A 16,099-nucleotide genomic window follows, 5' to 3' on the forward strand; every position below is an offset into this window, starting at 1 on the left:
CAATAATGGATGAGGAGGTGTCAATACCAAGAGACGGAAAATTGCTTTTGTAGTGAGCCAGCCACTCCCAGTCTCGATAGGTCTCTGAGGCTATGAGCTCCTTGCACCAAATGCACCCATGCACCACCTGTCCACAAGGCAGGTAATCATACATGCTGAGCCAATGGAGCATCTTGCAAAGCAAACTCACCAAATTTTACCGCAATCCAATTAACCTTCAACCATAGGTGCTGACTCAGTGGACACGCCAGGTCTGGAGCACCCACGGAAAAAATATAGTGGGTGCTCAACACCCACCGGCAGCCCCATGAGCATTAAACATTATTTACAAATATGCACAGGGCAATCCTTCCATGAAGGCAGTTATTAAAAAGCATTTTACATATTCTTTTGGAAACTATGTTTACAAGTTTTCCCAGGACACTGGTAGTTAACCGAAAGGTATTAAAGGTAGCTTAATAGCAGCAAGACTAGAAAGAGTAAAATCTAGTGCTTAGGTTTTTATAATGTCCTTTTAAAAAAAAAAGAACAAAAAAAATAACTTGATCCCTCAGAGCAACCCAGGATGTGGAGAAACAAGAAAGATAAACAAACAGCCCTCTAATTGAATTCTGATAGTCCTAATCCTGAACTGGAAATGTCAGTAGCCTCTCATAAACTTGCTAACATCAAGAGTGAAGATAATGAATACTAAATTTGGCAAGCCTGACAGACTTTTTTAAACTTTAAAAACAACTTTGGAAATCCAAGCTTTGCACTGAGAGTTAACATGTCCTACAATACTATGGTGAGGAGAGCCCTACAAATGTTTACAGAAATACACATATGCAGAAAAATTAATATTACTATGGTTGGTGCATAAGAAATGCCTAAATAGAGATAAAACTTCTTACCAAACCAACAAGGCAAATAGTTATCAATGAAGTGAGAAGAGGAAGCACACCATTAAGTGTTTAATTTTTGTAAAATATATCACTAGACAATTGCAAATGATTGGATACTTATGTTTGAATAAAGGTACAATCCAAAAGCTTGAAATAACATGGCTACTGAAGCAGTTGAAGTGCACTTTTACTTCTCTGCACTTTTTTCAAGTACATAAATGAAAGCTAAGTTAAAAAAAAATCAGTCATTTTAAAATACATTATTTTTCATATTTACAAAACTCCACTAAAGTCTGAGATTCAATTGATAATTTGAAGGAAAGGTTTAAATTTGACTTTCAGTGCATGTGTTTTAAGTGTTCCCAGGCTCAAAGAATGCCAAATTCTATTTTATGTCATATTATTTCAAGAGGAGAAAAGCGACAGGAACAATGGTATACACAAAGGGTGAAATCCTGGCCTTAGTGAAGTCAATGGCAAAACTCCCATAAGGATACATATTTGAAGGTGTGAAATAGTCTGAATATAAATTCAAACTTCTAATTGTAAATGGAAGCCTGTGCCACAGAATCATGTTTTTTACGTCCATAGAAATTATACCAACAGAAAAATAAGGATCATAGGACAAGACAATAAAAAACAAAAAGAAGTCTTGCAGTTTGAAGATCGTATCTTAGTTTGCTTCTTTAGTTACATCTTTAGTTTATACATTCAGATCCTGCATTGTTACTTTAATTTGGGAACACATGCCTATATGCAGTCATGAAATTAATTTATTTTTGTCATTTATTTCCCTTGCCAAATTGAACTCAGATATGATATGTGGTTTACAATGAAGACCTGGCTGTTATCTAGTTTTCCATCTGGGTTCAACATAACACAAAGCAGGCAAGTAATTTGCCTACAGGTCATATAGTCCATTATCCCATAAGTAGGAAATTACCTCATAACACAATATAATCCAATAGGGAAGAAATTTGTTCTTGAACCATTAGGAAAAATCATTTCAGAATATGCAGATCTATCATATTGTTTTTGAGGCTTAAGTGTAAATGTACACAAACATATGGTAATGACATAGTTTTCAGTTTGCTAATTAAGTCCTTGATGCTTTGCCCAATTTAAGGCCATGTTGGCAATTTAACAAGAGCACCAAGGTCTGAATAAAAATGTACATAAATTGGGGAAATTGCAGATGCCCTCATCTTTTATACAGTTGTGTGCCTATAATCCTCAACATGCCATGGTCCACTTTTGAGTCTTTCGGCTTGGACGAAGATGGCACATTGTATTCTGGGACTGGAGTTTCCACAGGCTGAACCTTCATGTTAAAACTGAGGGAAACTCCATTGCTGAATGATGCACTTTGTCCTTGTTGTTCAAGGATATTAAAAATCAGCAGCGGCCAACCATATATAAATGTCAGGTACCACGCATTTTCCTTCTGAATCCTTCAATACCTTTGAATGTAACCAAATGATGTCACGACAAATAAAAAAATAACAATACTTTCAAACTTTGTTTCCTAAACTTCAAAACAATTTTCTTACAAATACAATATATAATCCATAAACTTATGTATTTCTGCTTGTTCCACCACTGCTTACACCATCAAGTCACTTTATTGTTAAGTTCTGATCACAGGTACCCGAGATGAGCACGTCATGCTGGAGGAGTTGGCAATCTCTTTACTATTTCAGTAGTTATCCTTAGATAGGCTTTGGCCTGTAAAAACAAAAACATATCGATCACCTTTTGTTTTTTATATGAAAGCATAAGAAATATAAAAACTTCTGTTCATTCTATGTTCTTGCACACACATTCAGAGAAGTATTTCAATTTCAATGTTGCCTTTTTGTTGTTAAGTTTTAATTATTATTATTTTATTTAAAGTGTTAGTAAGTATCAAGGAAAAATCAACTCCAAATATGGTCAGTTATTTTTTAAATTCCAATCCAAAACTCAGCTGAGCAATCGGCCCTGTCCAGCAGGCAGTGCTTGTGTTCGTCCAGGAAAAATTTAGTTTATTGTGAAGGACCCTTTCGTCCCTGACAGAAAATGTTATTCCTCAAGTTCTACTGTCCTGCCAAGTTGGTTGAGGTGCTGCATACACAATTTCAAACTTCAGACAAAAAACAAATAAAATACTAAAAAGCCAAGTGAATTACATCATTACACACTGGGGTGCACTAAGGAGAATATTACATAGAGTCAACAGGGATTAAAAATGAAAATACTTTTTAAAAGACCATTTTCCCAAGAGATTCATGTGGATGTCCAAAGGGATCAAATTCCAAGTGATTAAGGACCACCCCAGTAAAGGTCAATCACACACCAACCTATGGTATGATGGTGGAGTCCCTAACAAGGTAGATGCTGTCAGAACATGGACGCTCACCAAAATAACATTCAAGGAGACGGTCTTATTATATATACCAAGGTCCTTTTCCATTAACAACTTTAAAAGCCAACAGAGCCAGGTTTATTATCAAACTGATCATAGATTCATAGACTAAGTCCAGAAAGGACCAGTACTCTGACAGACCATAGAGTTGGACCCAGTAATCCCTGTATAAAGCTCAATAATTGGTGTCTGAACTACAGCATATCTTTTAGAAAAGCATTCAGTCTTGGTTTAAAGATTTCAAACAATGGAGAACCTACCAGAGGCCTTGGTAAATTGTTCCAGTGATTTTACCTTCACTGTTAAACCTGCAACATGCTTTCCGTACCTGGAAGCTACTCTCACCCCTCCATCCTTCTTTCTGCCATTCCCAGCCCCAACACTGTGATATCAGGTGCACCTCTTGTCACCTAAGTGTTCATATATCCATAGAACTGGCCCTCAAGTTTTGGGTACATAAGGAATGCGGGATCAAGGCCTTTATAAATAGTACACAAGGCATGTATAATATAATCACAATTGACCAAATGAAGGGCCCCAGTGTTACAAAGACAAAGGCACATGATTAACTTTATTTATGTGAGCAATCCCACTGAAGTCAATAGGACTACTTATGAGAGGAAAGTGACTCACTTTCCTAAGTCTTTGCGTGGTCAGCCTCAAGTGCAGTAGCAGTATGCTGACACTGCCAAGACTTGTTTAAAATAAGAAGTCCCAGGATGAACAACAGTATTTCCTATTCTGCAGTTTAGCTTGGAAGCAGCTTTTTTTTTAATTTTGAAAGCAATTTAGAACATTAATACTGCCTATGAGAGAGGTCCAAAAATACAATTCTAATCATATAATTATAGTTAGCATTTTTTCAGAAGACTAGCACCATTAATGTGTCTCTCATATTTCCGCCATATGCCTATTCTATAATGATAGTTTCTGTGGGTACTGGATAATGTAACTAAATGAAACAGTAGCAGACTTCTCTACAACCATTAATCTACCAATTTGTGCACTTATAAAGCAGTGCCAAATCAAGGTGACAAATAGCTAACTGAAGAAACTCTATAAGAGATTCTAAAGAATTTAGTTCTGTTTAATCATTCCTACCATATAGGAAATAAGTCTTGTGCTAGGAGTTACTTAACATTCTTCAACATATTTGTAGAATACAATTCTACTCCAGTGGGATAAGCTTGTCTTATTTGTACAGTTATGTCGTTTTGAAAAAGGCAAGCTATTTTTAAAAACAGAATCCCAAATTATTAGATACAATTCTGTTTAACATTTAGTACTATACATGCTTCAAAAATTCTTATTTTTCTATATAAAGTGTTAAGTTGTTTAATAAGAGAATGATTTAGGGTAATTTCATTATCAGCAAAACCAGCCACCACAACTTACTTTTATAGTCCCCAAAATATAGTACAGAAGAAAAGTATGGAGACAGCACAGTTATGAAGCATTGTTTTGCATATAATTCTGATGTAACCCAACAAAAAATGTTTTAAGAAATAATTTTCCACAATGTCGTTACAAGCAAGTCTGACATCACTGAGTGAAACAGAATGAAATGAAAATGTATAAAAAACTTCTGTTCACAATTCATTAAGAAGTACAAACAGGAGGTATGTCTTGGAGTTAGTTCTTTAAATTAGACATAAGCCATCAGAATTATAAAGTCCAATTCCTATACCACAACAGTCAAGCCTTCACTTTTCAATAAAATTCCCATCAAAGATAAGGGGCAATCCTGCTCTCCCTTACCCACAATATGCATATAAAACCCAATGCACTGCAGAAACGATGTTTCTACTTCCAGAGCAGGAGGAGTGAGGAGACAGGCCACGGCGTCCCAATAGAGGTAGACTATACATCCCTTTGCAGGCTGTGGTGACTAAAATTTCAAGGCCTTGAAACCCAATTCATTTTTGAAACTGAGTTTTTCAGACCCTGGTCAAGGTAAAAAAGGAAAAGATCTTCCCACACTCGAGATTTTCACTTGCCATTTTTTTTAAAAACAAAAACAGCTACCCAGATAGTTTATGCAACCAAAGCATGAATGTGTCCCAGAGCGGGAATTTTTCTAGAGAGCATTTTCCTCTTTTTCCACAAGGAGGGGCTGGCTCATAGAGGCAGCTATCTTTGACTTGTCTGAACACAACTTTCTGATGGGGAGAAGTGCCTAATCCAGGGGTGGGCAAACTTTTTGGCCTGAGGTCCACATCGGGGAATAGAAATTATATGCCATGAATGCTCACAAAATTGGGATTGGGGTGCGGGAGGAAGTGAGGGCTCTGGGGTGGGGCTGGGGATGAGGAACTTGGGGTGTAGAAGGGTGCTCTGGGCTGGGAGGGGGATCAGGGCTGGGGCAGGAGTGCAGGAGGGGTGCAGGTTCCGGCTGGGGGTGCAGGCTCTGGGGTGGGGCTGGGGATGAGAGGTTTGGAGTGCAGGAGGGTGCTCCGTGCTGGGATCAAGGGGTTTGGAAAGCAGGAGGGGGATCAGGGCTGGGGCACGGGGTAGGGGCGTGGCGAGAGCCACGTGGTGTGGCCCCGACCCAGCGCCCCAGCTGGAGTGCCAGAGCGGTGCCGAGCCACGTGGTCCGGCCCAACCCTGCGCCCCAGCCAGAGTGGAGCCGAGCCACGTGGTGTGGCTCACGGGCCAACTTAAAGTGGCCCACGGGCCATAGTTTGCCCACCCCTGGCCTAATCCAATCATCTGGCCCAACCATATTTCTGTGCAGCCTCTACACTTATTATGTGCAGCAGTGGTCTTCCCTCTGCTAAGGGAGAGTATATCAATCCTCTCTCTGCTAACCATGTGAATGAGACTGTGAAGAGAAGACATTTTTCAATTCCTATATACAATTAATAGGAGTCTGGGTAACAAGCAAGAAGAACTGGGAATTCTTACTGATGAGAAGAAATTTGAAATATTTGGCATTACTGAAATTCGGTGGGATGACTGGTGTGATTGGAATGTTAAAATCACAGGTTATAACTGTTCAGGAAGGACAGAGTAAGCAAGAAGGGTGTGTGGGGGTGGGGGTTTGGCATTCTACATTAACACCATTACCTGTTTTAGAGTTAGTGATAACTCAGAGCCACAGGATTGTTAATGCATACAGATCAATGTGCAAACTAATAAAGCCCAAGAGGTGTATGGTTGGAGGCCTGTTACCGATCACTGAATCAAATCAGAGAACAGGATGAGTTATTCCTTAAACACATGCCTGCAACGTGTAGAAAATAAAATTGTGTTGTGATGAAAGTCTTCAATTTAGGAGATACATGCTAGAGGTCTCCGAGTTTCTAAAAATGATATGATAATTTTCTAACACAAAAGATATTGCACCCAACACAAGATAATTCTATTTTGGGCCTCATTATGATGAATAAAGATAAATTAATCACTGAACTGGAAGCTGGTGGTTGGTGGTTGGCTTGGGACCAGAGATCATGATCTGATTACATTAAATATGGGCAAAATGGGGGTAAACCCAACTAGTAGTAGACTTATTTGGTGCTTCAAAGGGGTTAATTTCTGAAAGCTAATAAAAATTATGAGTGAAAATGCTTGGGAGCACAAATTTAGACAGAAAAGTGATGAAAACTGGGAGTTCTTTAAAAAGACATTAGATGGCCAAACAGTCATGATTCCACATTCAAGAAAACTTTGGCCAAAAGCCCAACCTGATACAGTGGTTAAGTGAAGGCAACAATTAGAAATAAAAAAGCAATACCTAACAAATGGAAAATGGGAGAAATAAATAGGAACTGATATAAATCAGAAGATATGAAGTGCAGAATACTGATAAGGGAAGCTAAAGACATGAGGGAAAAGTCCATGGCTGGTGGCACCAGGGACAAGAGAGAGTTTTTTACCTATAATAACAATAACAACAACAGAAATCCTAGCAATGGTGCAGACCCATTCCTAAATGGAGATGGTAAAAATGATAATAATTATGCAGAAATGACAGGAGCATTCAATAAATATTTCATTTTTGTATCTTAAAGAAGCAGGATGATGTACTCATATCAGATGAAGATAATGAAATACTTTCCAGTCCATAGTAACTGAGGAGGATGTTTGAAGTATTTAGCTACCAGCTTCTAACAATTATAGGTCTGTCAGTCTGACATTGACTGATAAATAAAGAAATTGATATGGGACTCAACTAGGGCTTTCAAGCAATTAAAAAAATTAATCACGATTAAATGCGCGATTTAAAAAAAATTAATCGCAATGTTAAACAATAATAGAATAGTATTTATTTAAATATTTTTGGATGTTTTCTACATTTTCAAATATATTGATTTCAATTACAACACAGAATACAGTGTACAGTGCTCATTTTATATTTATTTTTTATTACAAATATTTGCACTGTAAAAAAGAAATAGTCTTTTTCAATCCACCTAAATACAAGTACTGTAGTACAATCTCTATCATGAAAGTTGAACATACAAAAGTAGAATTATGTACAAAAAAACCTGCATTCAAAAATAAAAATGTAAAACTTTACAGCCTACAAGTCCACTCAGTCCTACTTCTTGTTCAGTCAATTGCTCAGACAAATAAGTTTGTTTACATTTGCAGAAGATAATGCCTTACAAAAAGGCTACATCTACTACATCTTCACAGTTACCTTTATCAACCAAACTTGTAAGCTGATCAAAACAAGATAGTTTGACAGGGTCTGTTTTCCATAAATCCATGTTATTGGCATTAATTCTATTATCCACCTTTAATTCTTTATTAATTGAGTCTAGGGCTGTCTATTAATCGCAGTTACCTCATGCGATTAACTCTGTTAATGTTATGTTAACCACATAACATTCTGATTAAAAAATTGGCGCTATACAATATCCACAGAACACACACTGAATGGATTAAGAACTGGCTAACAGATCTTAAAAATTAGTTGTCAGTGGGGAATCAATATTGAATGGAGGTGTTTCTAGTGGAGTCTCACAGGATTGGTGCTATTCAACATTTTCATCAATGATCTGGAAGTAAATATAAAATTACTGCTGATAAAATTTGTGGATGACACAGATTGGAAGTGTGGTAAATAATGATGAGGACATGGCAGCCATATAGTATAAATGGGGCCCATTCAAACAAAATACAGCCAAATGCAACTGTATATATCTAGGAACCAGGAATGCAGGCCATACCCTCAGAATGGTGGACTGTACATTGAAAAGCAGCGACTCTGAAAAGTATTTAGGGGTCATAATGAATAAGCTACTCAACATGAGCTTCCAGTGTGATGCTGTGCCAAAAAGGGTTAATGTGATGCTTAGATGTATAAACAAGAGAGAAGTGAGTAAGAGCAGGCAGGTGATTTTATCTCTACGTACGCCACTGGTGGAATACTGCATCCAATTCTGGGCTCTGCATTTTTAAAAGGATGCTGGAAAACTGGAGAGGGCGAAGAGAAGGGCCACAACAATGATTCGAAGGCTAAAGAAAATGGATTACAGTGACTCAACGAGCTCAATTGGTTTAGTTTTTGAGAGACTTAAAGAGATTAAACTGTTCAACTTCTCAAAAAGCAGCATGAGAGGTGACTTGATTACAGTTTATAAGTACCTTCATAGGGAGAAAATACCAGGTGCTGAAGGGCTCTTTAATCTAGCAGAGAAGGGCACAACAAGAACAAGTGGTTGGAAGCTGACACCAGACAAATTCAAATTACAAATCAAGTCCACGTTCTGCACAGTGAGAGGGATTAAGCACTGGAAAAAACTTCCAATGGAAGCAGTCTATTCTGTATCCCTTGATGTCTTCAAATCAAGCCTGCATGCCTTTCTGAAAGATATGCTTTAGCCAAACTCAAATTATCTTTAAGTCAAACAAAAGGTATTGGACTAAATTACTGCGGTAAGTGGGTGAAATGTAATGTCCTGTGATATAAAGAAGGTCAGACTAGATGACTTAATGGTTCCTTCTGACCTTAAACTACACAAATCTATGGCTGGGTCTACACTACCCGCCTGAATCGGCGGGTAGAAATCGACCTCTCGGGGATCGATTTATCGCGTCCCAACGGGACGCAACAATCAATCCCTGAATCGACGCTCTTACTCCACCAGCGGAGGTGGGAGTAAGCGCCGTCGACGGGAAGCCGCAGAGGTCGATTTTGCCGCCGTCCCTACAGCGGGGTAAGTCGGCTGCGATACGTCGAATTCAGCTACGCTATTCGTGTAGCTGAATTTGCATATCTTAAATCGACCCCCCCCTGTAGTGTAGCTGTAGCCTATGACTCAAAGGACAGGGTATATACATTTTATCACTGTGAATAATGTGTGATGTGTGTAAAAAGGCACTAGACTTTGAAGTGTATGTACACATCCCAGTGTGCCTTTGGCCCCTTTAAAACTGGGAATGATAGACACATGGCACATGACAATAAGCATGTGACCTACAGGAAGCCAGACATAAGGCTTCCTGCCTCTTACACAGGGGCAGGCAGCAGATGGGAGAGATTCAAGATTAAGGAAGCTCCAGTGTGGAACTCTTCATAGCAGTCAGTAAAGGGCTATTAGGAGAAGTATGTGCCCGCCTTACTTCCCACCTGGGCAAAGCAGGAAAGGTCTGGTACCTAGTGTTTTGTTTTATTTTGAGCTTTTTTTTACATCTTCAGTTTATTAAACTCAAACATTTCGGCTTTATTTGAGCTGCCCCAGCTGATGCAATCTGCCCACCGATTTGCACAGTGGCCAGAGAGTTGTGCAGAACACAGATCTAGAGCTCATAACCCTGTCTAGGGATAGCGTGGAATACTATGCTTCCCCATCCCTAGATGTAGCAGCCATTGCTTGGCCATGTGTGTCCAGGTCTTATGAGAAGATAACCCTTCACCATACACACAACTTAGTTCCTGTGGACTAAACCAGGATTTGGGCAGTAAACATCAATATACACATACCAATGAATGGAACGTAAAACTGTAGGTCACTTTTTAACAACACATTTCAGTTTTAAAAGATCTCAGAAATGCAATATTAAATTTTCTACCTCAAGGTTACAGAATAATTTAATTAGGTGATTTGGCCTAGACTAGTTTCCTCCAAAGTGATTAAAAAGTGAAATCTTTATCTTGGTGAGAAATTCAGTTGTTTATCCAAAGCTAATAAAATGGCAGTAACACAAACAACATATGTGAAAGATTTAAACAGGATCTCAAATTATCAATGCTCCCTTCATTACACAAACTCAACTCTACATATATTGAACTTTTTCTCCTATTCATGATCTTTTTAATGTGCCATCTGTAGACTTGAATAATACTGCTGAGTTCAGTTGTTTATTCTCTCATTACTAAGCAACAGAATATGGCTTGCAACCAAAATAGACGTTTTTTTTTCTTTCTGGGTGGAAAGGGCATGGAGAGAGGAAGAGGATTTTGAGTTCGTATCCATACTCACAGCCACTTTCCTATTAATACAAAATGATTCATCTTTAGAGATTATAGTTTTTCCTTTGTTATTTGGAGGCTCTCTAATAGGAATTAGTTTATAGTCCATCATTCCGGAAGCAAGCACTTCATCTGTGGAAATTTAAAAAAAATAGACAATTTCAAATTTATCAATAACTTTCTGGACAGTTATCTGGAGGTCAAAAACTCCCTCCTGTTGCTTTGTGGGGCTGACGGGAGCAGAAGGGCACAAAAAAGGGCAGAAATGCTTTGAAAACAGAAAGAGGGTGTATGTAAGTAGAGCTTAATTAGCACAGTCCCTTCTTCACCAATGCTGCGTGGCATGGGCTCTGTGGGTATTTATTTAAAGGGAAGGAGGAGGTATATTGCAAGGAAGAAGCGTTGAGGAGTTGTCACTCTACCACTACACACACACACCTCGAAAATTGGCATAAAATACTGCCAGACCAAAAAAGTGGAATTCCAGCTTTAGATTGTGTTATAAGAACATAAGAACGGCTGTACCAGGTCAGACCAAAGGTCCATTTAGCCCAGTATCCTGTCTACCGACAGTGGCCAATGCCAGGTGCCCCAGAGAGAGTGGAACAACAGGCAATGATCAAGTGATCTTTCTCCTGCCATCCATCTCCATCCTCTGATAAACAGAGGCTAGGGACACCATTCCTTACCCATCCTGGCTAATAGCCATTAATGGACTTCACCACCATGAATTTATCCAGTTCTCTTTTAAATGCTGTTATAGTCCTAGCCTTCACAACCTCCTCAGGTAAGGAGTTCCACAAGTTGACTGTGCGCTGCGTGAAGAAGAACTTCCTTTTATTTGTTTTAAACCTGCTGCCTAATAATTTCATTTGGTGACCCCTAGTTCTTGTATTATGGGAATAAGTAAATAACTTTTCCTTATCCACTTTCTCCACATCACTCATGATTTTATATACCTCTATCATATCCCCCCTTAGTCTCCTCTTTTCCAAGCTGAAGCCTCTTTAATCTCTCCTCATATGGGACCCGTTCCAAACCCCTAATCATTTTAGTTGCCCTTTTCTGAACCTTTTCTAGTGCCAGGATATCTTTTTTTAGATGAGGAGACCACATCTGTAAGCAGTATTTGAGATGTGGGCGTACCATCGATTTATATAAGGGCAATAATATATTCTCAGTCTTATTCTCTATCCCCTTTTTAATGATCCCTAACATCCTGTTTGCTTTTTTGACCGCCTCTGCACACTGCGTATATAACGACTACCCCTCTTTGTGGAGAGGGGTACAGATAAATGGCAACAAAGTTCCTCAATCAGCAGAAGCAGAGTGTATGGAAAAGTGTGGAGAGTTTCCTTCAGGAAAAGGAGTGAAATTTCCTGCATATCTTTGAGTTGTGTGCAAATGAAAGACACACACAAGGATCGATTTAAACAGCAGGCTGCAACTCTACTAACTTAACAATGGAGAGGGGCACTATCGACCCATCCTCTCTCACATATTAGGCATTTAATTGGGTCCAGTGCAGAGTTACTGGGCTCCCACCATATACTCAGGGTAGACCCTCTTCAGTTGGGGGGGGAGAGATAGGTCAGTGGTTTGAGCATTGGCCTACTAAACCCAGGGTTGTGAGTTCAATCCTTGAGGGGGCCACTTAGGGATCTGGGGCAAAATCAGTACTTGGTCCTGCTAGTGAAGGCAGGGGGCTGGACTCAATGACCTTTCAAGGTCCCTTCCAGTTCTAGGAGATAGGATATCTTTATTTATTTGCCCATAGGACTCAATTCACTTCCAATCCTCAAGCCCTCCCTCATACAAGAAGGGAAGAGAATGCCAAAGGAGACCTTGGTCTGCAAAGACTTCAGGTCTCACCTTCTCCTTACAGGCAAAAGGTCCAAGGTCTCATTTACCTCTGGGAGCTGTCTTTTTTTTTTTTTTTTAGCCTGTATCTGCACAGGCACATTAGGGGTGCCAGTAATTAGTGTGGTCACACCTTCATCCCAGTCTGTTATGTATTTCATGCCTAATCCAATTCCTAAAATCTCCAAGCCAAATGCCAGACCCTCTGTCCAACAAAGGCACTCTATCCTATCTAAGAAGTTCAGGCACATGATACCAGATGTCCCTGTGTGTGATCACTGAGCCACCCCATGTCCAAATATGACTGGCAACATCACAGTTCATGCTCTTCCAAGCCCTATCCCCATGGGCTGGTTTGACCACTCCTTGCCATACTCACCTTGCAAACATTTCTGAGCAAATTGATCTCATGCTCTGTCAGTCTACTCCATCCCATGCCCCTCTGAATCCTAATTCACAAATTTACCCCAGGGCAGGTCCCCAGATCATTTCCCCCAGCTGAGCAATCAGGATATTAGATGGATGTAGTTCACCCATCTACAAGTGTAGAAGAGGCATGAGCTGACCTGACAACATGCCCCTTCTCCCAAACCATTGCAGGTGGATAGCCTCACACCTTAAGCTCAGCTGCAACACATGCCAACCTGACTGCCTGCTTGTAGGTCGTATTTCAGTCCGATTTACTTGCCTGCACTCTCTGAGAGTCAAAAACCCTCCAATGCTGTAGAGAGCACTGCACCCTAAAGGAATGAATGCCAAAATTTGCCAGATTGGGATCCAAATGGACTAATGCCCCCCACCCCCAATTACCGCAGCAAATGGTATCTAGTCAGTAGATGCCAACGCCATGTATAGAGGGCCTTGCTCCTGAATCCACATGACTATCACAAACTCTTTTACTGGACATACCTGTTCATACAAGCAATCTCTTAGCTCTTCTATGGTCCCTTTTCTGGATTGATAGGGTTGTAAATACCTTAATTTTCAAGGGCACTGCTCCTTGTTTAAGTTGCACATCTACCAATTCTAGCACACTCCTGGAGCTGTCCCCTTGACACCAGCACACCCAGAACCGGTGCAACCATTTAGGCAATGTAGGTGGCCGCCTAGGGTGCCTAGTAGTTGGGGGTGCCTAAAAGCCCGCTCAGGCGAGGAGGTGGAGTGGAGGTGAGCTGGGGCGGGGGACCCGGGGAGGGCTGCCCACAGTAACGGGGAGGGGGTGCACTCTGCCTCCTCTGCTGAGCACACAGCCCGGCTCTAAGTCTCCTCCAACAGCGCCGCAAGCCTGGGAGGGGAGGAGAATTAGAGCGGCGCCGGCATGCTCAGCGGAGGAGGCGGAGCCGAGGTGAGCTGGGGCGGGCTCCCCAGGTGGGGTTAGCTACCGCGGGGGGGAGTCTCCCCAGGTGGGGTTAGCTGCAGTGGAGGTGGGCTCCCTGGGCGGGGTTAGCTTCCGCAGGGGCGGGTCTCACCGGGTGGGGTTAGCTGCAGAGGGGGGGGTAGCTCCCTGGATGGGGGGGAGGGTGGCGGCAGGCTCCCTGGGTGGGGGGTTGGGTTAGCTGCCACGGAGGGGGGAGGGGGGATACAAGGTGGAAGTTTTGCCTAGGTTGTGAAACTTCCTTGCACCGGCCCTGAGCACACCCTCACTAGCCGTGAAAGCACTGAAAACAGTAATGANGGGGGGGGGGGGGGGGGGGGGGGGGGGGGGGGGGGGGGGGGGGGGGATACAAGGTGGAAGTTTTGCCTAGGTTGTGAAACTTCCTTGCACCGGCCCTGAGCACACCCTCACTAGCCGTGAAAGCACTGAAAACAGTAATGACAAATGCAGCTTTAAACAGAACCACATGCACCCTAATGTAGGTAAAGCTTCCAATCACGAAAACAAATTCTGTATGGCTATGGGGTGCCTGAAACATACGCTGCATCCCTCTCCTCTGGACCATCCCTCCAAAAGCTTCTTTAGTAAAAATTTTCTAAGTGTTAGTAAATCCTGCCAGCGTGCAACAAAACGACAGGCCAGCAATGCTACTGAGAGTTGGCGGAAATTTTTGAATGAATAGTTTATTCATTAAAAAATAAAGTTTTGATCTATTTGCGAATTTGATCTAATTAGTTTTGATTGGGAAAACCTTTATCCATGTCAGCAAAACTGTGAGTCCATATCCACCTGCCCCTTTATAACTTTTCGCCCAGTGGTTAGGGTACCTGCCGGGGATGTGGCAGACCCAGGTTTGAATCCCCACTAGATATCCCTCCGTCCAGGTGAGCATCCCTAGCCACCAAGCTATCAGCTGATCTGGGGTGGGTTGCTCTCAATCTCTTGTGTTGAAGCTGTTCCACTACATATAAATAGAAATATTCATTGGTCCAAAGAGTGAGTGAGCGAGAACTCCATAGACTGGGAGGTAGATCTGGATTCAAATCCCTCCAATGAATCAGGCAGAGAAGATTTGAATCCACATCTCCTACGTTCCAGGTGAGTGCCTTAATCACCAGGCTATAGAGTTGTTCTCACTCACTCTCTCTTTGGCTCAATGAATATTTATTTACACACAGTGGAACAGCTTCAACAAGACAGACTGAGAGTGACACACCCCAAAATAAACGAGGAGTCCTTGTGGTACCTTAGAGACTAACAAATTTATTTGCGCATAAGCTAAAACTCACTTCATCGGATGCATGCAGTGGAAAATACAGTAGGAAGATATATATACATAGAGAACATGAAAATATGGGTGTTGCCATACTAACTATAATGAGAGTAATCAATTAAGGTGGGCTATTATCAGCAGGAGAAAAACAACTTTTGTAGTGATAATCAGGATGGCCAATTTCCCAAAATAGTCTATAGTCTGGTGGTTAGGATGCTCACCTATGAGGGGGCAATATCTAGTGGGGATTCAAACCTAGGACTACCACATCCCAGGCAAGTGCCCTAACAGTGGGCCTACAGTTATAAAGGGACATGGATCGATGGATGGACACACACTCCCTTTCCTACTTTGTTGATGTGGAAAAAGAGTTTTGTCATTTTCAGAATCTTCTGAATATTTCTTGATTTTTCGGTTTGCTGGCCAAGCCAAAAAAATCAGTTATATGCCCAGCTCTAAAGGTGACTCAATATAGCAGATGATGCCAATCTACAATGCGCGCCAAAGACACCGCATAATTCACCACCTGAAACTCAGGGATGGACTAAACATATGGAAGGCTTCCTTAATGCTAATCTACAAACTCAACGAAACTAGCCTTGTTAACCCTTAATGTCCTTGGGGCAATGGAATTTTCCACCAATCTTAAAGCTGTCAGGAGCCATGGTTCCACAAACTGTGAGGCATCACCTGTGGGTCTTGGCTGGCTAACAGCACTAGGTTCTGTAATCTGCCAGCCTGAAACCGAGACAGAGCATGGACAATCCCATTATCAACTACACAGAAAATACGTTGAACAAATGGCAGTGCAATACATATGCCCATACCAGCCACATTACTTCGTTGACTCTGAATTAATGTGAATCTCTGCCTGTTTGTCACA

The 16,099-nt window shown here is 41.2% G+C and overlaps 1 protein-coding gene across 5 annotated transcripts in view; it reads right to left on the bottom strand.

Annotated features, from left to right (window-relative positions):
• Positions 1-935: 935 nt before the first annotated feature.
• NUBPL (nucleotide binding protein like) overlaps positions 936-16,099 on the bottom strand; it is a 148,291-nt gene continuing 133,127 nt past the window's right edge. For all 5 annotated transcript variants that reach the window (XM_034768689.1, XM_034768688.1, XM_034768690.1 and 2 more), the window contains one exon: positions 936-2,609. In XM_034768689.1, coding sequence (XP_034624580.1) covers positions 2,547-2,609 — 63 coding nt within the window. In that variant the 3' untranslated portion in view covers positions 936-2,546. The remainder of the gene's footprint in view (positions 2,610-16,099) is intronic.

Source organism: Trachemys scripta, chromosome 4, assembly GCF_013100865.1.
Source record: "Trachemys scripta elegans isolate TJP31775 chromosome 4, CAS_Tse_1.0, whole genome shotgun sequence".
NCBI classification, from domain to species: Eukaryota; Metazoa; Chordata; order Testudines; family Emydidae; genus Trachemys; species Trachemys scripta.